This window comes from Ipomoea triloba, chromosome 7 (assembly GCF_003576645.1).
Source record: "Ipomoea triloba cultivar NCNSP0323 chromosome 7, ASM357664v1".
Classification (NCBI taxonomy): Eukaryota; Viridiplantae; Streptophyta; class Magnoliopsida; order Solanales; family Convolvulaceae; genus Ipomoea; species Ipomoea triloba.
In genome coordinates this window covers 23201737-23225917 of record NC_044922.1, presented here as the reverse complement: position 1 = coordinate 23225917, position 24181 = coordinate 23201737, and the positions used below count along the sequence as shown (strand labels likewise).

Below are 24181 nucleotides of genomic sequence, written 5' to 3'. Positions count from 1 at the left end.
AAGAACTTGGTGCTTGGAACAGTAACCATTCGCACGGAGTACTAGGCCACGCGCAACACGTGTTCGTGGCAGCAAACCTTGCGCCCAAACTTAAATTATTATTATTTTTAATCAATTTCTTTTTTCCTCCCCTCTCATTTTCTCTTTTCTAATCACACTTACAAAAATTCCTCAAAAACCGCAAAATAACCTCACTATTAAGGATGTTATTAGCTTTCTCCTTGTTCACAGTAAAAAAAAAGTGTTTCTTTCTTGCCTAGTTAGCAAGTGGTCGGTGAGTTATATCAATTGTGTTTTATTTGATAGGATTGTGGTCTTCTCATATTGTTGATATGGTGGTAAGTTCAAGCATATCCATTAAGGATGCTTGTGCGAAGTTAACATTGGCAGAGGAGGAAGGTGAGCTGATCATCGGTCGGGATGGGGATGGGGAGCAAAAGTGAGTGAATCTTATCCGTTTGAGTATGTTATGTGAGTTCTCATGGATAAACTCATTAAGTTCCATATCCTTAGGGATACTTTAGCAACATTCTAGAAACTAGGGAGGGTGTGATGACCATAGCAAGTGGAAATGGAAGGAAAACATGTATGAGGAAGGAAACAATTGCAAGAGACACTGGAAGTAATCCGCTGAGGAAAATAACATAAGAAAAAGACGAAACGGTGTCATATGACACGCAGAAGTTGGGAACGGTTAGCACTAACCCAGACGACGCCGTTTAAAGCTTGGCAGTTGGTGTGTGGAATCTGACGACGTCATTTTAAGCTACCTGGCTGAGTTGAGCTGTTTCCTTGATCAAAAGATTCTGATGTTTGTTGAGGGATTCTCTCCTTGCTATAATTCCATATTTTTGTTTTTAAAGCTTGTATTTTTTCTTAGATTGATATGCTTTTGGATGGATTAATGAATTTCTCTTTTCTCTACCCAAATTCTACCCTCAACGCTACCTTCTTTTTCTCTACGTACTCTTCTCTTTCTTTTTCTACAATTTCCTAGGGTTGTGACAGTTGGTATCAGAGCCCAACCATAGAGGATCGACTAAGTAGGTTGGAGGCTCAAGTGGTGGAACAAGGTAGCAGGCAAAACACTGGCTTGCAAGCTATGAAGGATTCAATCCAGGAATGTAAGGATTAAATGGAGGCTTGAAGACTAAGGTGATTGAGCTGCTACGATTGAATATGCCACCACCTCCTGTCATTGATCCATCCTCAGTCCAAGGAAGAATGTGGCTACATGCTTGGGAGGAGACCTAGGAAGGAAACTGCTGTGGATAACAATGCTGGAATTCTGAAAATTGTCATGGAAGATGAAGGTCAAGGGGAGAACACTCCTGCTTTCCAAGCTCTTCCAAGGGCTGCAGATCGAGATTGGGTTCCCAGGAGAAGCAATCTGGAAGCTAGACAACTGAATCCAAACCAATGAGGAGATCAATTCATGAGGCACAAACAATAATTTCTGACTTTTGATTATGACCATCCTAGACTAAAAATTTGTGAGGTGTGAAAGGTTCTTCATGCTTGCTAGAATTCCTATGAATGAAATAGTGAATGTGCTATGTGTTAACTTGACTGGAAAGGTTGGGGTGTGTTTTGAAGGATATTTAAATGGTTTGAGAATGGGATTCCAGTGGGCAGTTTTTGAAGGAGTTGTTTGTAAGAGGTTTTGTGAGAATAATGTTGATGTAATGGAAGAGTTTTCTAGCCTTAGACAGGTGGGGAATGTTGCTGATTTTGCTGATAAATTTGAGGAATATAGAATGCTGCTACTACAGATATATCCCTATGTAACTAATCAGTACTTCTTGGACAATTTTATAGTGAGACTTAAGCAACGGCTGATGTGTTTTGTAATAACATCTAGGCCTAGGAACTTGGAGGATGCAATATGGTTAGCAAGGCAGTTTGAAAGAGGGTTGAAAACAAATGAACCTCAGAAAACTATTTTTCCCTCACAAAAATTCACCTATATTAGTAAAAAACCACAGCAATACACCATACCTTATTACCCTAGAAATTTCGAGCCAACTAGACCCCAAAACAACCAGAACACACCCAAAACCACAACCTCAAACACCTTCCAATCCAGTGTTAAATCTCCTGAAATTAACAGATTCAAAAACTAGCTCAAGGAACAAAGCAGATGCTTCAAATGTTTTGAACATTGGAGTCCTGGCCACAAGTGTGGTTTAGCCTTCAACATAATTGAGGAAACTGAGCCCTAAGAACATAAAGAGGAGCCTAGTGAGGATCAATTTGAGGGGGGCACGTAGTGGCAAACTAAGCCCTAAGAACATAAAGAGGAAGTTGAGGTGACATTTTGTGCTGTTATTGGAGGTGAAGGAATGAACACCATCAAATTGGTAGGGACCATCAGTAAATAGCCAATTACCATCATGGTATATAGTGGGAGCACTTATAACTTTATAAATCCTAAACTGCTCATTCAGATGAAAATCATATCTGAAAGGGCAAAACCCCTTATAGTAACAGTAGCTAATGGAGACAAATTGGCCTTTGATTCTATATGTTGTGGGCTGAAGTGACAGGTGCAGAATGAAACTTTTGAGAAGGATTTCAGGGTGCTCAGGTTGGGAGGATGTTATATGGTTATAGGGATAGATTGTATTGACACTTTTGCACCAATCCAATTACATACTAGGCCCCCTTACATCTCATTCCACAAAGATGGCAGAAATGTCTTACTGAAAGTAATGGCCAAAAAGATTTCATTACAGTAGGTTACTAAAAAAGAGGCCAGAAGGTGGAAAAAAAAAGGAAGGGGATGGCTATTTGGTGCAAGGCACAACTCATATCCTCCAACATGAATTCCAGGAGTTATTTGAGGAACTGCCTCTCATATCCTCCAACATGAATTCCAGGAGTTATTTGAGGAAGTTTTTTGTTTGAATACTACTAACTCTATTAGAATGCTTCCAGGAGTTAAGAGTCAGTATTGCCTCCACTGAGGCTCGAACCCACCACCTCTCGTATAAAGGGAAGGGTTTGATGCCACTGGACCACAAGGTCCTTGGCCTGTAAACATGTAAACATCAAGCCTGCAGGTATTCATTTGTGCAGAAGAACACCATAGAAAATATGGTGGAAGAGTTGTTGACATCATGAATTATCTCCCATAGTTCATCTCCTGTGTTATTGGTGCCTAAGAAGGATAATACCTAGAGATTTTGCATAGATTATAGATCCTTGAATGGAATAACTATCAAAAACAAATTCTCTATTCCATTGGTTGAGGATTTGTTCTCAAAATTAGCAAATGCAAGGATCTTTACTAAGCTGGATTTAAGAGTTGAATTTAAGAGTTGGGTATCATCAAGTAAAAATGAAAGAGGAAGAGGAATACAAAACAACCTTCAGGATACACCAAGGGCTGTATGAGTTTAAAGTAATGCCTTTTGGGCTAATTAATGCCCCAACAACATTTCAAGACCTCATGAACTATGTGTTCAAGTTTTTGATCAGAAAGACTGTTCTAGTTTTGTTTGTTTTTTTTTTAATATATGACATACTAGTATACAACCCTACCTTGGAGAGTCATTGGAAGGATTTAAGGGAAGTTTTGAAGATCATGAAGGACCATCAATTACTAGCCAAACTCAGCAAGTGTTCGTTTGCTAAGTCAAAAGTAGATTACCTTAGGCACATCATTTTAGAAAAAAGGTTGCAGGCTAATCCTGCCAAGTTGTCTGTTGTAGCATCTTGGCCTAAGCCAACCAATATCAATGAATTGAGGGGATTCCTAGGTCCCACAAGTTACTATAGAAGGTTCATTAAGTCTTATGACACTATAAGCAAGCCACTCACCAACATGCTTAAGAAAGATGCCTTCCAATGGAGTGCTGAATCAAAAGCTGCCTTTGAGGAATTAAAGCAGGCTTTGTGTACTGCCCCATTACTTACCAATTGTTATGCCATAGACCCGGGTCCACCTTGGACCTGGCAAGGTGGCCCGAGTCCGTGTTCGCAATTTCATAACTCCATGCTCATAATTTCATAACTCCATGTTCACATTTTCATAACTCCATGTTCACATTTTCATAACTCCATGTTTACATTTTCATAACTCTATGTTCACAATTTCATAACTCTATGTTCACAATTTCATAACTCTATGTTCACAATTTCATAGCTCTATGTTCACAATTTTATAGCTTTATGTTCACAATTTTATAACTCTATATTCAACAGTATCAAAACTCTATGTTCAACAATATAACACAATTTTTGAATTTATATAACAAAATTGTGAATATATAGTTCAAAAATTGTGAATATTGAGCAATGTAATTTTGTATATTAAGATATAAAATTGTGAACATAGAGTTCTAAAATTATGAACATAGACTCGGGTCCATAGCATAATTTGCCATTGCTTACACTACCTGATTTTAACAAAGAATTTGTAGTAGGGGCTAATGCTTGCTATAAGGGGATAGAGGTAGTTCTGATGCAGGAAGGAAACTAGTGGTTTATTTTAGCAAGAGATATGGGAATAAACACTTAGGATTGGGCAATATATGAAAATGAGTACTTGTCTACCATCAATGTAGTTGATAAGTGGAGATTCGATCCTATTTGCTTGGGAGACAATTCATAATCAAAATTGACCATCAAAGCTTGAAGTTCTTACTGGAACAAAAGATAACAACAACAATGCAACAGAAAGGGCTAATAAAGTTGTTAGGATTGAACTATACTATCCAATACAAAAAAAAAAGGGTGGAAAAATTGTGTGGCTGATGCATTGTCTAGGAAGGGAAGTGCTGACCAAGCTGAACTACTTGTTGTTTCGACAATCAGGCCACTTTGGGTAGAAGAGATCATAAAAAGTTATGAAGGGGATGAGTTAGCATCTAAAATATTCACTGAAAATTTAGTTGCTCCTGAAGAAGGTCCATTGTTTACTGTGTCAGAGGGTTTGATTAAATATAAGGGAAGACTATATATTGGGGAAAATGGGACCTGAGAAGCAGGCTCTTGTTACAGATGCATATTCTCCTATAGAAGGTCATTCTGGACAGCAAGTGACTTACCGTAGGCTCAAACAACTATTTTATTGGATCGGAAGGTAATGAAGAATGAACTGATACTAGCAGTCAAGGCTTGTCATACTTTCCAGAGATGCAAGGATGAAAATGTAGTTAATCCTAGATTATTGCAACCTCTGAAAATCCCTGATCAAGCTTGGCAGAGCATATAAATGGATTTCATTGAAGGATGACCCGATTCCCATGGAAAAGAAGTCATTATGGTGGTAGTTGACAGATTTACTAAATACAACCATTTTTTTAGCTCTATCCCATCCTTATACTAATGAAAAGGTGGCTGAATTGTTCATGGACCATGTTTACAAACTCCATGGCATTCCTCAGGATATTATGAGTGATAGAGACTTAGTTTTTGTAAGCAAATTCTAGAAGTTTATATTCAAACAGTTGCAGGTGAACTTGAGCATGTCTTCTACCTACCATCCACAGTCTGATGGGCAGACAGAGAGAGTTAATAGGTGCTTGGAAACCTATTTGAGGTGCATGGTCTTTCACAAGCCAAAAACATGGGTTAAATGGCTACATCTAACTGAACATGGGTATAATACCAATTTCTACACCTCACTGGACATTACAGTGTTCTCCATTCCAAGCACTCTATGGATACTTACCACTATCCTTAACCTTTGATGTTGTAGAAGAAGGGGAGGACAGTGACTGGTTTAAAGAGAGTGCTACAATGGTGGCCATTCTTAAAGAGAACCTTCAAGAAACCCAAGCTAGAATGAAAAAACAAGCTGACAAGCATAGAAGTGAAAGGAGTTTTGAGGCTAGAGATTGGGTTTACCTCAAAATACAGCCCTAAAAACAGGTTTTTGCGGCTGTTAGGGCTAATATAAAGCTCACCTCCAACTTCCAGGTTCTATAGACCCTTTAAGGTCATTGGGGAGGTAGCTTACAAGATGGAACTCCCTAGTGGGGCTGCCATTCATCTAGCTTTTCATGTTTCTCAACTAAAGAAAAGGGTTGGTGAAGGGGTTATTCCACAGTCTAAATTATATCACTGATCCTGAGGGTATGGTTCTAACTCAACCTATGGCAGCCCTAGGTAAAAGGATAATCAAGAGGAATAATGGAGTTGTGGTCCAGATCTTGGTTCGGTGGGCAAATCTACCCAGTGAAGCAGCTACTTGGGAAGATTTCCATCACATAACCAAGCGATTCCCCACCTTTGATCCTTGGGGACAAGGATCCACTGGAGGAGAGGGTAATGTGATGACCATAGCAAGTGGAAATGGAAAGAAAACATGTATGAGGAAGGAAACAATTGCAGGAGAAACTGGAAGTAATTCGTTGAGGAAAATAACATAAGAAAAAGAGGAAATGATGTCGTATGACACGCAGAAGTTGGGAATGGTTAGCACTAACCCAGACGACACCGTTTAAAGCCTGGTAGTTGGTGAGTGGAATCCGACGGCGTCGTTATAGGCTACTTGGCTGAGCTGAGCTGTTTCCTTGATCAGAAGATTCCGGCGTTTGTTGAGGGATTCTCTCCTTGCTGTAATTCCAAATTTTTTGTCTTTATAAGCTTGTATTTTTGCTTAGACTGATATGCTTTTGGATGGATTAATGAATTTCTCTTCTTTCTACCCAAATTCTACCCTCAACCCTACATTTTTCTTCTCTACTCTTCTCTTTCTTTTTCTGCAATTTCCTAGGGCTATGACAGAGGGGTGTTTCATCTATAAAATTTAGTACAATTTATTTCTTTTTCAGTTCTTTCATGAGATTTATATAAATACATACTTGAAGATGGTCCTTGGGCTTTTGAGAGAATATTGGTTATTATGAAGAGGCTTGAAGAGGGGAAAACCCCTTTTTTGGTTGATCTGAATATTGCTGACTAAGGATATCTATATCTCAAAGTTCACGCATCAATCAAGAATCTAATAAGCTAGCTATTATTGATTCAAAAACAAAAATGAAACATAATTGAATCAACGGAAAAATAATTATAAATTAGTAAGAAACAATTAAGAAAGAGGTCACAACCTAGAGTTCACCATGAATATAAGTACTACAGCCTCTTAACATAGTGGCAAACACGAATGAGATTAAAGAAACAATAAAAGAGTTGGAGAGCATAGAAAATACCCTTTAAATTAATCCGCAAAGAAATTTTGATTCAAAGCATTCCCAAGATGTAGAGATGTCTTCCAAGGAGTGGTTGAAACTCCCAAAAGTGTATTAGAATGTTTCTTGAAGCCTAGGGTTGAAAGTGCTCAATTTGATCTCAAAATAGGATTAAATAACACTTTCCAAAGTGGGGCTTGAGGCAACGAGATTAAAAAAAAATACCATATATGGAGTTAATATAAATTTTTATAACCAAATTTTAAATTCAATATATGAGTACAAATAGCAGCAAAGGCCACAGGCTTTGAAGAAGCTAGTAAAAATATTTATAAGTTGGCTTAGAGAAAATGATGGTTCAATAGCATAACAGTCAACACAGACAGATTGGCTATCACAATGTGAAAGAAATCACAGAACATCAAGCATGTCTTCCTTCAATAGCACAAACAAAAAAGTTCATTCTACGTTCCTACTAACGTTATTTTTTGAATGGGGATGGAAATTAAAGGAGTCTTATTTTAGATACATAGGCCCTCAGTGCTTAAGCCGACTGTTTTGTGTAGAAGCGGACACCAACAGCCACGCCCAAAATAATCAAAGGAACTAAGAACTGCAGGAGCTTGACGATGAAATCTGATGTTTTGTCCTGGTTGTAGTGTGGCTGCTTGGGAGGAGTGTACTTGGTCTTGCTCGGGATTGTTGACGAATCAATGTCGCCAACATAGTACTCGTCCATCATAGCCCGCGCACTGCTACTGTGCCCAACATCCTCAAAGTCATCAGTAGCATCCTTTCCTGCATACCCACGATTAGTTTGTTCTGTTCTATATTTATCTTGACCATTACTATCTCAGATTATAATCTGAGGTGTAAAACACAACTTCCGCTTCATCCTGATCAAGAGCTGTGCACTTTCTATTTAGTTTCAACACCCTAAATTTTGTCGCAACAACTTTTGATACATAGGATCTTACTGAACCAACATATGGATGCTATCATGCTAACAAGTACAGAGTAACAAATTAAAAATAAAAGTTATTGTTGGGCGGAGGCCAGTGAAAGGCCAAGTCCAGCACAAGGTGGCTAGGGGAAATTGTTGGATGGAGGTCTGAAGGGCCAAAGCCAACACCTTGCCTCTCGAAAATGGGGTAACATAAGGAAATAAAGTGTGGCCTATGCTACGACTCTACGAGCTCTAGCTTTTAGCGTAATGTTAAGCGTTTGATCTAATAAGTGGTATCAAAACCCATCATAAAGGACAAAGTCTAGCACCAAGTGGCTAGCCCGCTAGGGGAATTGTTGGGCGGAAGGCTAACGGGCCAAGTCCAGCACCTTGCCTCTCGAAACAAGAAAATAAAGTTGCGCATTCGCTACGAGCTATAGCTTTAGCACTTAGATCTACATTAAGCATTTGCCGCTCTGAGTTTAATATGGGCTGTAAAACTGCCAAGCATTTGAACCACTAGTTTACTCTTTTTGATCAAAAGCTATCAACAATTAGTTCCAACAATTAAAGAACTCCCATAAAAATGCTGTTTACAGATTTTCTGTATGTTAACAAGTTTATGCAAAAAGTTATATAACCTCCCCCCACCCCTTAAACACCCTACAGCACAAAAATTAATATTCCATAAATAAAATGCAAAGGCATCAAGTTAAACAAAAAAGTTACTCAAATTAGTGTACCAGTAGAAGACAACAACACTTCATCACCACCAGGATGATCTTCCAAAAATTTTGTCACATCATATACCTGCCAACATATTGAAAAGGTAAAACCCTTAATAATCAATCCATAGAAACTAAGGCAAAGTAATATCATTATTTGTATTACACGGGCCAGACTGATCCTTTTAGGATACTAAAGCCTCTGCAGCACTATTGAACTCTGGAAAACCAATGAACTGGAAGGAGGACAAATGTGGATGAATTTTCTATTCACCTGGCTTACAGACATAGAACCACTATATCAATTGCATTTAAGACTTGTTTCTCTTTTTTTTATCACTCTTTTATACTAATAACGTATCTCAAAATAGAGGTGGTTTCTTTTTCATCATATATATATATATATATATATATATATATATTCAGATCATATGAGAACGTGCGAACAAGCATGAGTGCAGACCCTAGATGACGGTGGAGACCTTCGAGTAGATTGTGTGCACTCATGCTTGTTTGCACGTTCTCACCTAAGAAAGTGTTCTTATTTATGCACTTGTAATATACTTCCTCCGTCCCATTTTGTTTGTCAATTAAGGAGGCTTGAGTGCTTGACTGAAACTATTTTTAATTCAAATTTTCATAATATTAAGTCTAGTATTAGTATATATATATGTATATATATATATATAGACACACACATGCCTACAGAAGAATTATAGACAAAAATGATATGGTTAGGTGAATGAAGTGAGCGTCCTCTTTAATGAAGGCTGAAAAATATGGACCACATATACTATCAGAAGTTGGTATGATATTAATGGCAACAGTTTGTACTATCTGATCAGCAATGAGAGTAGCATAGCTCAACTAAATCCCTTTGACAACAAAAAGGTTGGATTTATGCAGTTTCAATCCTCTACTCTGCTAAGGTTAACCTAAGTATGATTGAGTGAAAGAGACTCATTCATCCTTAACCAACGTCAAGGATTTGATCATTGACCTCTCTTAGCGAGGGAATTAGTCACTGCTTCCAACAGTGAAAATCCTCAGTCACACTCCAAAAAAAAAATCCTCTACTCTGCTAAGGTGAACCTTCGGAAATGTTAGGGAAACCGAAGTTTGACATAAATTATTGGAGAACAAAGGAATAATTATATTACATAAACAACATCCATTGAATATTTCCACAAAAGCCCTTTGCAGCCTTACATAATATGCGAAACTAGCATAACTAGTTAAGTTCCATTAAACCTTGGTATTTTTATTTCAAAATCACAAGTAGGGAAGCCAGGAACGCATGAAAATGCTTCAGATTTTACCCCAAATCCATGTTTAATGTACAATTTGTAACAACACACAAGAATGAAAGTTTGCCAATCTCCTCTGAGTTCTAACACAATTATCTTCAACAGACAAGATTCAATTCCTACCAAAAAAACATAAATTCACATCTCCAAAACAAAAGGGAACACATAAATAAGCAGTAGATAAGAATCCCAGAGAAAATTTATAAAGACAAATTAAAACAGAAGCTAGCAGACAAAGTTGAACCTTTGATAGATCCAATTCAAGGAATAAAAGTAACAGACAACACAGACTGGGGATTAGAGGGTGAAAACTAAACAAAATTAAACCTTGCCGTCGATGATGAGCCAACAGTCCTTGGCGTTGTTGTGCTGGGAGACCTGGGCTAAAGTGTAGACCTTGCTTCCCCTACCCATTGTTGTGTACTCAGATGATCAGGAAACAGCTCGCTCATAAAAATTATGCACAACTATGAACTAAAAGATTTGCAGCTCTTCAAGAATCAATACTGAGTGAGAAAGGGTTTAAACAGCGAGGGGTAAGAAGGAGTGTGTAATGTTGTTGGGTAGGACTGGCAGAGGGGGGTAGGTGGGTGGGGTCCTTGATTACAGAAGTATGCACACAGGTTGGTGGGGGTGGGAAAGAAGATGAGAAACAGGGTGCTATATACCCTGCTTAGAGCATCCTTATGAGTTTTTTTTTTTTTTTTTTTAGGGGGAGGGGGCGGGGGCGGTTTCGAGTAGTTTTTTTTTTTGTTTTTTTTATTTTTTTTATTTTATGTGTGATTAAGAAATAAGAAGGAGAAAATGCAGGGGAGAAAAAAAAAAGAAATCTGATTTATAAATAAATAAATAAATAAAAGTCAGAGGCCCGCCGGTTGGGCGCCTTGGTTAGAAGAAATTACAATTTGATTCTCACTTAATTCCCATTTAATTCCGAATGCAACTAAATTCATTTGTTGGAGGGAATTTCAATTCCACGGAATTGAAATTTTCTCATTTTCATGGAATTAGAATCTAATGGCTCCCGTATGATTTTAATTCCATGGATATTAGGAAGAAAAAATATAATCTTTGAGACGAAATTACTCATCTTTTTTTAATCTAAAATTGATGTTTGACATTCCCTTCTAGATTATAACGTGTATTATTCTTTGATTACTATCAATAGAGAATGTCGTTCCTGAGCAATAATCATTCTAGACCAACCTTAATCAAGTATGTTTTCTTAAAACTCTATTTAAATTTAATATGTGTATATAGCATATTTGTCTAAATTTTGAACAACAAAATTTTCATTCTGCGCGCCGATGTTTGGTGTGTTGTATAATGTTCATTATGTGCGTCGATCTATGCAACAGTGAATGGTATGAGTTGTGTGTTTGTTAACTTTGTTTATAATAGCGAATGAATTCTTTATTTTTTATGCAATAGTGATTGAAAATTTGCATTGTTTATAATAATAATAATAATAATGGGCATTTTGGACTTTATATTACTTACTAGTTAGGTTAATGCCCAATGTTTATATTTAAATAAATATTTGAAAGTATATCAATGCAATATTATATAGGAGAAGTTTATACATGGGTAATTGAATGTCGAATTTTTTTATTTAAATATCTAACTCAAAGTATATGAATCCAAGATAATATAGAAAATTCATTATAATTATTACTAAAATAAATGTTTGCAACCTTGTAATTTTTCTAAGTGTTCTTAATTATCTTTTGAGTAACATTGTCATTGTCTTCATCTTTACTATTTGTTCTCTTCCTTTTTGTTGGTAGAGTGTTATTTGCAATTCGGTTATTGTTGGTAGCATAGATGACAACGTCATGCAATGAGATTGTAATATAGGAGCTATGGACTTTCTTTTAGATGTTCTGCTTGGGGTTCATTTGGTTCAACCATTATTGTTGAATGAGTTATTGTGGATAAAGAAATTCCTAGTTTAAGAAAAAAAAATTAAATTAATTAATAAAAATTTGAAAATTTAAAATATTATGTATTTTAAAGATATTAAAAGGTAGTTTCTCGCTTCAATTTGCTGGATAATGGGTTATTTGAGTACTTTCATTGTCAACAAATCCCCAAAGTAGTTAAAATGATTGGTTTCAAACTATTCTTTTTAATTTTTTTTTTCATGGTATTAAAGAAATACATATGTATCATTTTTTGGTGTAACTACTAATTTATTTAATTCAATAAGAGTAAAATAGAGTGATTCCGCTTCAATTTGTTGGGTTATTTGAGTACTCTCTTTGTCAACCAATCCCCAAGTAGTTAATATAATTAGTTTCAAATTATTTTAAATTTTTTTTTTCATAGTACTAATAAAATACTTGGTAAATAAATATATAACATTATTTTGTACTATAACTTTGATATTTAATTACAAGATATTGTAAAAATAAGATAATGAACAATGTAATGAATATTAATTGATAAATTTGAATGTAAAGAATCTTTGCATGAGAGAAAATAAAGACAATATAACTAATGAAATTATTTCTCTTATTTAATTTAATTTTTTGATAATGAATAATTTTTTCAAATAAAGATATTGTAGACACATAATTCTAAATTAAAGAAATACATATGTATCATTTTTTGTTGTACCTACTAATTTATTTAATTTAATAAGAGTAAAATAGAGTGAGAAACTTAATTATGTCAAATTTGATTGAGATGAGGTTCGAACCTAAGACCTTTCTTATAGAAATTAATGGATAAGTTAAAAGTTAACGGAATATTAACGGAGAAGAGAATATTTAACGGAAAACATAATCATAAAAGTAAGGTTAAATTAGGTAACCTCTATTAATAATATTAATCTGAATTATCTTAACCATCTATTTGATTAAATAATTCATCTGAACCATCCATTTGATTAAATAATTTGACCGCCATTTTTTCTACCCATTTTAGGTTTAACACTCTTTGGCTCTTATTAGTATAGTAGATAGAAAATAATTTGATCACCATTTTTTCTACCCATTTTAGATCTAACTCTCTTTGGCTCTTATTAGTATAGTAGATTCCCTTTCAATTCCATGTATACCAAACATTGAAATTGAAATTTTCAGTAATTTTATTCCTACAAACCAAACACTGAAATTTAAACTCTCACTTTATTTCCAAAAACATTATTCTTTTCCCATGGAATAGTAATTATTTTCCCACCTAATTCCTTCACTCCAACCAAACGCCCCATTATTTTCTCTATCTTCCATGCGACAAATCATCTGACATAAACCCCAAAAAAACTTCTAGTTGTGATGCTCTTACTTTTACCCATCATTTCTAGACGTTTCATTAGGCAAACAACACAATTTCTTTTCGAGTTAATACCTAATATAGTTATCGACTACAGTGGTTTTACTCAATTTAGTTCTTCTTAAAAAATTTTGTTATTTGATGGTTATCAATAAAATTGTTTACCAAACATTGAAATTGAAATAGGGTCCTAATGGTAATTTTCTCATCCCTCATCCCATTTGGAATGATTCATTCTTTTCCCCCTTATTTAGATCCAAGCAGAAAAGTAGATCTTTGTACTCAAATATTTATTTACTCTGTATTTATTTATTTAGGGTTGAAGTTGATTTGGGTACAAAGATGTGCATTTCTGCGTGGATTTTAATAAGAAAAAGAAGAAGGAATCATCCCAAATGGGATGAAGTCATTTTCCTGCTTCTCATCCTACATTTTTCAGAAGCCATTTTCCTACTTTTCAAACGGACCCTAAGTCACTTAACTTTCCATTCAACTTTTTTCAATTGGTATTTTTTTCGTATATTCCTAATTTTTTTTTTGTAAAAATAGAAACTTCCGTAAATGCTTTAGAAACATATGTATAAAAATAATATATTTCATTTAGCCCCTTCATACTTACTCCAACTAGTTATTTTGGTTTTTTATTAGCAGCTTTAACTATAACATCAACTCTATTTATTGGTCTAAGCAAGATACGCCTTATGTAAAATTGAAATAAACTAAAAAGGGTTTGAAATGAATAATTCATTAAAAGAAATCTTTCTGCGATACGAGATTCCGTTTCTATCTGACTATTCTTTGTTACATAAGTGACATACAACAAAATATATATTAAGTTTATATATGTGAGCTCATCTTTAATATTTTTTATTAAAAAGTTAAATAAATTTATAATAATATATTAATAAATTTATTACAAATAAAATAATATTTTTATGAAAATAAATGTTGAAAATTAAAAACTTACTATAAATAAAATAAAATAGTTATATTATATTATAGTGCAAGTATATTAGTTATTTTTAGTGGAAATTTCAAACTGTAAATTAAGGTTTAGATTGATTGGATGATGTATAAGTTTATATTTGTTATTGTAAATGCATTAGTTTATTAAAATTGAAAGTATAGAATATTAATTAATTTAAAAATGTCAACCGTTTTAGTTGAACTGACTTATAAGCACGGCAACCCAAGGTTTCACTACAAGAAAAATCGCGATTCGCGACGGAATCCGTCGCGAAACAGCTAAATTCCGTCGCGAAACGGGTTTTGCGACGGAATTTGTTCCGTCGTGTATCGGCTCGTCGTATCTTCGTTTGCGACGGAATTAATATTACGACGGAATAATTCCGTCGCAATTCCGTCGCAATTTGGCTATGAAATATTAAAAAAAAAAAATTAGAGTATCCGCGACTGTTCTTTGTACAACAGACGCGGATACCTTTAAAAAAATTAAAAAAAAACAAAACAAAACAATAATATTCCTTTTTGCACACGGTAACTCTCAATACAAACAACTATGAAATTACAATTTCAAAAATTATATACTTCACTCTAAAACTAAAAAATAATCAATGAAATTACAAATTTACAATTTCAAATTAAAAATAATTGAAAGCTACAAAAGAGAAGGATGAAAGTACAGATTTACAATTCAAATTAAAAATAATTGAAAGTTAGAAAAGAATGAAATTACATATTTAAAGTTCCAAACCAAATACTCTGGAATGAAAATCCAGATAATTCTCAAAGGGAAGAATGGATTTGTAACAGGGGGCATTTGTGTTTCTTCTTCAAGTTCCTAAATGTTAAACAAGATAAAAACCATATTAAGTATTGAGCCTCTATCTTAATGATAAAATATATTACTTTCACCAAAAAAAATGATAAAATATATTACACAATACACACCAGTATGAGTTCATTACATAGTAATAATAACAACAGTCTTAGATCAACATTAAAATTAAATATCCTCCACTCATTATGAATTTCAAACCAATTTCCATTCGTCAAGTGAAGGAAAAACAAAGAGACTAGTTATGCATTATACATTGCTCATGATTCTAATGTTCATTGCAATTTAAAGGTAATGTTCATTTGAATTTTCTTTGAAGTAAATAGTCATAAAAGTTATAAATAACATTCATAACAGGAAGAGGGTCACAGCTCAAAGGTTCATAGCATACCAACTGCAAAGTATAGACTATAGATATATCTGACTAATGGCTTTTCAAGACTATACAATCAAAAGTGACTCACCTGGTGCAGAGACAGCATTATCATATGCCATTATGTTCTCAGGTTGAAGAGCATTTTGATGTCCTATGACTACATTAAGCCTTGATAGGGCCTCTGCATAATAGAGATGAGGTCAATTTAATTGATGACAATCTCATCTATTAACTTCTCCCCATTCAAGTAAGTAACATGAAAAACTGTATTCATAGGAAAAGAATTGAAACAGCAAAATCAACACAAGTTTAAGGATATGGCTGCTCAAATGGGAAAAAAAGCATCCAATAGTGGGAAAAAAAAAGCATCCAAGAAAATGATCATAGAAACTCTGTATATGTGAAAATGCAGTTCAGCAAGCCAATAAAAATAAGTATAAATAACAAATAATGGAATTAATGATTAAGCATTTTCTATAATTAAGTTAAGGCAAATGTATAATTTAGAAAAAAAAATACAAAGCTTTTTCTATGATCCAAGCTGACCATTCAGTTGTATGCCTTATCTACTTTAAACCAATTTTGCCTAAGTACCAGGTTGTGTTTGATACAATAGGTGAGTTCAGAATATTATCAGTGGATGTTGCATTTACATCTAGTGTTTTTCTTTCAATGCAGCATGCATGAAACACCTTTATCCCATTATCCAACATTTTAAAAAGAATTATTCTCACATTTATAAACAACCTTATATTTATATTAAAATAAAGATAAATGTGCAGGTTTTCACTTTGGACTATTCTCACATTAATCTTAAGCAATTCACTTTGGACTATTTGTTTATAGTTTAGGCAATTATGGATCTACAGCGCAAGTTCTACTACTGATTGCAATACATCAGCATAACACAATGGATTTAATATCTACAAAATGAATTCAATTAAAATTCACAACTTAATCTGTGCTAGGTAAAGGTATCAACTTCGCCAAATTCAAATATTCACAGAACAGGGAAAGACTGCTGAATTCAACCAATTTTTTTCGCCAAAACAACACAATGCACTAATTTACAAGTTTCAAATATGGCAAATTCACTAATAAAATTACATTAAAAGAGAAATATAGGAATTTAGGGCAAAATGAAATTAGGAATTTATGAACTCAAGAATTTAGTAATTAGGGTTTAGCATTTAGAGTAATAGAACTAACCAGCTTGGAAAGACGAATGAAGCAGCGGAAATCATTCAATGACAGACCCTGGCGGCGACGTTTCTGTCGGAGACAATGGGCGATAGTCGTCAGTGGTTGTGGCAGAGGAGCGAAACTGATTGGAGGCGTTGGGCCATGGGCGCCGATTGGCAAAGGAGCGAAACTGATTGCGTGCTTGCTGAAACAGAGAAGAGATTAGGCTTGGACGGCGGCGAGGTGGAGATTGCGACAGCGGCGAGGATGCTTGGACGGCGGCGAGGTGGAGATTGCGACAGCGGGGAGGATTCTTGGACGGCGGCGACTGGCGTGCGGCTTTGAGGCAGAGAAGAGAGGGCATGAGGACTGGCGAGAGGCTTAGGGAAATTTTGGGGCTGTGGTGCTGACAACACTAGGTTAAGAACTTAAATGTTAACTTGAAATAAAATTTAAGAAATAATTGCGACGGAATTAATTCAGTCGTTAATTCCGTCGCAATGTTTACTTTTATTTAAAAAAATCTTTTTTTCGCGACGGACACAAATTCCGTCGTCATTTCCGTCGTTATTTCGTGACGGAACTAAGATTGGTTGCAAATTCGGTCGCGAATTTTTTGCCGCCAAGTTTTCGCGGGTTTTATTTTCTATTTGCGCTAAAATTCACGACGGAATTATTTTCCGTCGCGAATTCTGTCATTAATTTGCAACGGAAGTTAATTTCGTCGCGATTCCGTCGCTATATCGCAACGGAATTATTTCCGTCGCGAATCGCGATTTTTCTTGTAGTGTTTTATGGTTAGGGCCAAGAATCTCCAACCCAATAATAAAAATAATAAGCCAAAATTGATATACTGAATAACTGAACAGTAATGGATTCTTGTATATCGAACACCGTTTGATTTTTTTAATTGATTTTCTTATGACTTGTTCTCTACTTTGCAGATTTGCTGTTTGCCGTAATTGTTCTTTGTCTTACAATTATCTCTAACTTGAGTTTTCTTAGAGTATTCAATATGTTCCTTAGTTTCATGTTTCTATGAAATTAATGTTCTTCAACATATTTTGAACCTATTTTGAAATCCATTTAATATATTTATACAATTATATATTGAGTATTGAGTAAAGGGTTTTCATTACCTCCCAAATTTATTGCTGATTTAGCGTAGTCATGCCATATTAACAGTTATTACGCAATTCAATCTTATTGAGTATTCTATTTAGTTTGACCTGTAGCATAGATTCTACAGTTTTTATATCGAGGACCGTGGTCCCAAAACGACGTCGTTTCAGTAAGTGGGAGACGGAGTCCGTAATTGACACTACAGTTCATCTCAAAAGATACTGCCTTACATTTGTTTTGATATTATCGAATAAAATTGTAGTTATATCGAAATGTAACTGTAGTTGTGTTGAAATGTAACTCCAGTGTATATGAACTGATACTGAATAATAGTTTCACATTTGTGTTTTATATTATCGAATGAAACTGTAGTTATACCGAAATGTAACTGCAGTGTATATGAACTGATACTGAATAACAGTTTCACATTTGTGTTTTTATATTATCGAATGAAACTGTAGTTATATAAAAATGTAACTGCAGTTGTGTTGAAATGTAACTGCAGTGTATATGAATTGAAAGTGAGTGGCGCGAATTCATCCGTCTGTTTTTATTAATCAAAACGACGTCGTTTTGATGCGCGATATAATTTGCGTAGATTCTATCTAATAAAAATAAATTTAGTACAGCCATAAAATCTTTAAAAAAAAAAAAAAGGCGATTATTGACATTGACTAAATAAATGTTAACGAGCAATCCATTGCTAATTAAGATTTCTGTTGACTTGTGGGCCAAGAATTAAAACTTATAGCTAGTTCGAATGAAATAAGGATTTAGGAAACAACCAACGGATCTTTCCCGTTCTAGGGTTTCGAGTTTTCCGCAACTATAAATCTTACGAACTGTAAGCGGCTATCTTCAGACAAAGAGAAATTAAGTTCACAGGCGCTATCAATGGACGCCGATTCCGACTATCTCACAAGCTTCTCCGTGATGCCGTATCCTCCGTTTCCTTGCGCCGTGGCCTCTTCTGAACCGTCTAGGCCGCCTCACGTCCATGTCCGCTTCTCTCACCAGGTTGTCGAGGTTTGGATTGACGAGGAGGAGAAATACGAGATAGAGTCACGAACCATATGCCTAAGCGACGACTTACTGGCGAAGAAGTCGGGAGACGACTCTCGCATTTTCATCTGATACGAAGGGCTGCGCGACTGGCCTATTGACGCCGTAACCGCCCTGGAAATAGCCGACCAAGTGGTCGAGAAAGCGCGGCGGCTTAGGTGTGATCTTCAGGTTCACATACGCTCCGTTCAGTAGTGTTACTGTTGGAGGAAGATATATATGAACATGCTAGCAGAGAGGAACGAAGGTGGTGAGAAATTAAAGGTGACAAGTGAGAATGGTGTTAGTGTCTTTTCTTCATTTAGTCTTTTGTAATTGCATTCTCTCCCATATATATATATATACTGTACTTCCCGATAGCTTCTCATTGATTCCTTTTGTACTCCTTCATTCTGTAAGTCTTCTTCTTCATCAATACAACATTGCTTTTTTTTTTTTTGTTACCGCTATTGTGCACAATTCCAATAGTTACTGCAATAGAGTCATAATCAGGTGTGACCGCCCCCTCAACCTGCGGTCAGTGCAGTCGCACCACTATGTATACAAATATTGTTAAAAAATTGCACCACACAAATATGCATCATTAGGTATGCATCACCATGCAAATATAATTTTCAAATAAATAAATAAATAAAGGTATGCAAATATACACCCCACAGTGTTAGCAAATGCACCATTAGGTGCGGGGAATTATGATGTATTATTTTGGGTGGGTGTGTGGTGTGTTTTTTTGTGTTTTTGTGTATTTTCATTGTGGTGCATTTTTAACGTTGAGTGGTGTATTTTTTTCGTGATGCCTACCATATTTGTGTGGTGCATTTTCTAAGTGGTTTATATTTGTATACATAATGGTGTGGCTGACCGCACGTTAAGGCGCGGCCACACCTATATATCCATGCTTTCTTTATGAAGGTCGTTGTTTCTTATATTTTACAAAATGAGGTTAATTCAATCGAGTCATATTTGTTCAAATTAGTATATTTTATGTAAGTTTTACTTACATATACTTTGTTATTTTTACTCCATCATGTGACAAATAGAAGATATGATATTTTTATCATGTGAGTTTTAAGAAAAATGTCTACATAAAGGAGCATGAGTTATGAATAAGAAACGAGAGTCCCTTTCCATGTTAATTTATCTTTGAGTAAGGACACACATCCCGGTCTCTTAATATATGGTCAGTGAATAGAAAAACTTTTGAAAAGAAAATAGTATTTTCCTTTAGAAAAAAAAAAGTGAAGAAAATGCTACTCTACTCTACTAAAATCACTTCATACATTGATATTACAAATTTAGATTATATGTGTGTGTGTGTAAGGCATAATGGATATGTACACAATGGATATGTATATTTTGATTTTTTTTTTATAATCTATGTTGGAGTCCCCTGGAGCTCAAGCTCAAAAAAATATAATTAAAAGTTGGTTGAGCTTGAATTTAAAAATTTTTAATTGACCTGATTTTTGAGTTTTGTTTATTCAATTAAGTTCAAATGGCCTCAATTAATCCCTATACATACATATATTATATACGAAGAAAATCTGTAAAAAATAAATTAATAATAGCCTTAATTTTTTTAAAAGGTAATTAATCACATTAATCATAAGAATGTCAATCACGCCAATTAGTTTGATTTTGAGCTAACCATTTTGCATTGTCGGGTATGTCAATTCAAACTTATTATCATTTTTGTTATCGAGTTGAAGATTCTTGGCCCTAACCATAAAACCTTGGGCTGTCGTGCTTATCAATCAGGTTCAACTAAAACTCTTAGCATTTTCTAATTAATATTCTAAATTTTCAATTTTAATGAACTAATGCATTTACAATATTTAATGTAAACATAAACTTATACATTATTCAATCAATCTAAACTTTGATTTACATTTCGAAATTTCAACTAAAAATAACTTATATACTTGCACTATAATATAATATAATATATATAGTAAATTTTTAATTTTCATTATTTATTTTCATTAAAATATTATTTATCTGTAATAAATTTATTGATATATTATTAAAATTTTATTTAAAATTTTAATAAAAAGATATTAAAGATAAACTTATATACATATATAAACTTAATGTATATTTTGTTTCATATCACTTCTGAAACAAAGCAAGAATAGTCTTAAGTGACTTAGACTAAGGTTAGCCACTAAATTTAGGTTAGGGTCTATTTGGAAAGCAGAAAAATGATTTCTGAAAAATGTTTTCTGAAAAATGGGTCATTTTTCGGAAAACAGTTTCATTTCCCGTGTTTGGATGCATTATGGAAAACTGTCTTTGTGTGTTTGGTTCATTTTCTGGAAAATGGATAGAATTGTATAATTAAACATTGTAATTATTTTATTTAAAATACAAAAAATTATAATAATATTAAAATAATGTTATTTATTAAAAAATAGAATTTATTAAAAAAATTTAAAAAAAAAAACGTAGCAAAGGTTTCGGGCGGTTTCCCCACCTTCTTGGTCCATGGTCATGGGTGATATGACTTAGTTTTGATCAAGAACATGCGAAACGGCCATTTTGGCGATTTAACGGATGTTTATAGCAAAATTACCAATTTGGTTCCGATTTAACGGATGTTTAACGGAAAAAATAAACAGAGCGCCAAATTGGTTAAATTTTTCAAAGTCGAGGGACTTAATCGGTCACGAAAAATTATCGAAGACCAAATTGGTAATTTCACACTAATCGATGGACCATTTCAGTTATAAACTCTATAATCTATGTTGGAGTCGAGTGGAGCACAAGCTCAAAAAATTAAAACTTGGTTGAGCTTGAACTTTAATTTTTTTTTATTAATTAAGCTCACTTTGGAGTTTTGTTTATTCAAGTTCAGCTCGCCTCAATTAATCCCTATACATTGACATATATTATATACTGAGTATATCTGAAATTTTTTTTTACTAATAGTCCTAAATTTTTTTTAAAAGGTAACTAGTATTTTCGCCCGTGCGTTGCACGGAATGGATTTGTTACAATATTTAAAGAATATTTGGATCAATATACAATTATATATATTATAGCATCGAATATTATATAGCGCAATTGATGAAATTGATTGGATCGATTATGTTTTCTGATGTTTTCCTTTGAATTAGAACAAATAATTGTCCAATTACCCGGGCGTGGATAAATTTTTTTTATTATATATTGAGATAATAAAAATAAAGATGAAATTATAAAAAATTCTAATATTGAACGTGTACATTTATTTGATTATAAGATTAGTACAAAAATATTACTCAATTAATTGAATAATATATGACTTGTTTGTCTAAAATTATCTTAAAAAGATTTATAAGTAATATGACTTATATAATTATATTATGACTTATATAATTATATTATTACTAAAATAAATATGAGAAAATGAGAAATAAATTAATTGTAATTATTATAAAAATAAATTCAACGATCAATGCTTAACTTAATTATCATAATAATTATTAGGCAATTATTATTAGTCAATTACACTAATATATGTGTAATTATACTTTTATACTTTAAGTATATTCGTTTTCCACATATTGCATTTAGTTTTATCTTCCTCCTCCATATTTGAATGAATTAATTTTGATTATTATAAAAATCTAACAACCCATGTTCAATTAATTTTTTTAAAGTTTAAATAACTTAGAGTTTTCAAAAGGAAAGTATAATTAACTATTAAAGTTTTTAAATAATTTTCAGTCAATTAGTAATATCCTTTTCTTTTCCCGATAAATGATTTTACTTTTATTAATAGTGTTGATACGTGAGTATACATATTATCAATTTATAGATATTAGTTAATTTCTATTTTACATTTTCTTAACAAATAAGTTTTATTAATTATTTGACCAATAAAATATTTCATTAATTGACTACAAAAGTTTAGGTGGGGAATAAAACAGGAGGATTTTACTTTTATATATAGTATAAAATATAGATTACGATCTTTTTATATTTTAAATCAATTAGTAATATCATTTTTCTCGGAATAATGGTCAAATAAACCACTGAACTACACACAAAACTGTAATTAGGCCATCGAACTCAAAAAGAATGCAATTGGATTCTTGAACTATATAAACTCATGCAATTAAGTACAAATTGACATGTTTTCAAAAAAAAAAGAAGTCCAAATTGACCTGTTTACCTACAATTGTGATGACATGGTGGTTACTAATTTTAAAATAAACTTTTTAAATAATTTTAATTAAAATAATTAAATAATAATAATAATAATAAATTAAAAAAAAACAGACGTCTCCGACAGATTATTATTAGTGCTGATTGTTATGTGTAAATTAATATCAGGCAACCTTATCCAGGAAAAATGAAAAGAACTACGTAGTAATATTTACCTAATTTTCGTTCCATTTTTAATTGATGATGTAGAATATTATTATTGAAATATTTCCGTTTCATTTTTAATTTCCGTTCCTTTTTTAATTTATCTTTAATATTGTTTATAATATGCCTTTATTATTTATGATGTAGAATGTTTTCGTTTTTTAATTAAATTGCAATGATATGACCATTTCCTTTTTCATTTTAGTTAATTATGGATTTTTTTTTATTTATAGTCAATTATTAATATTCATTTCCTTTTATATATTTAATCAATTAGTAACATCAGATTCATTTTTAGTCGATTTTTTTTTATTTTCAGTTAATTAGTCAATTAGAATAATAGATCCACTGGTATTTTTACCTAATTTCTGTTCTATTTTTAATTAATGATGTAGAATATTATTATTGAAATATTTTCATTCTATTTTTAATTTACCTTTACTATTGTTTAAAATTTAAAATATGCCTTTACTATTCTTATGTTTTTATATATAGTATAGATTAATATTATGCTAATTATGACGTCCATGTATTATGAATAAGTATGGTAATTAAGGAGTATATATTATAATTAAAAAATAATGTATATTTTAATTTCGTTTAATTATGGACGTAATATGTGTATGTTTAATTTTCTTTAATTTTATCCGTAATATATATGTGCATGTTTAATTTTCTTTAATTATGTCCGTAATATGTGTACCATTAATTTCTTTAATTGATTAGATAAAATTACGGCAAGTATAAAAAACCGTTTAATAAAAGTATAATGTTTGAACTAATTTCTCAATGACCATAATTATTAAGATCCAAAGTAACCATTAGCATAATTTTATATGTGTAATAATCTGTGAATTGAAATAATTTACATAATTGTATAGACGTAATAATATGT

At 33.1% G+C, this 24181-nt stretch overlaps 1 protein-coding gene and 1 long non-coding RNA gene across 2 annotated transcripts; both read right to left on the bottom strand.

Moving 5' to 3' along the window:
* Nucleotides 1-7381: 7381 nt before the first annotated feature.
* On the bottom strand, nt 7382-10748 carry LOC116026068 (cytochrome b5). Its single transcript, XM_031267515.1, has 3 exons — nt 10445-10748; nt 8829-8895; nt 7382-7937 (listed from the first exon to the last, which is right to left on the bottom strand). The coding sequence occupies exons 1-3, from the start codon at nt 10529-10531 to the stop codon at nt 7684-7686; spliced, it is 408 nt and encodes a 135-aa protein (XP_031123375.1). The 5' UTR covers nt 10532-10748; the 3' UTR covers nt 7382-7683.
* Nucleotides 10749-15027: 4279 nt separating this feature from the next.
* LOC116026069 lies at nt 15028-17154 on the bottom strand. Its single transcript, XR_004099774.1, has 3 exons — nt 16777-17154; nt 15656-15748; nt 15028-15194 (listed from the first exon to the last, which is right to left on the bottom strand). It is a non-coding gene; the product is annotated as an uncharacterized LOC116026069 (long non-coding RNA).
* Nucleotides 17155-24181: the final 7027 nt, after the last annotated feature.

Excerpts from the sequence above, each read along its gene's own strand:
- LOC116026068 (XM_031267515.1), bottom strand. The coding sequence starts at position 10,531 with ATGGGTAGGGGAAGCAAGGTCTACACTTTAGCCCAGGTCTCCCAGCAC. Across the intron at positions 8,896-10,444 it reads GGCTCATCATCGACGGCAAG|GTATATGATGTGACAAAATT; the intron begins GTTTAATTTTGT and ends ATATGTTGGCAG. Across the intron at positions 7,938-8,828 it reads AGTGTTGTTGTCTTCTACTG|GAAAGGATGCTACTGATGAC; the intron begins GTACACTAATTT and ends GTGGGTATGCAG.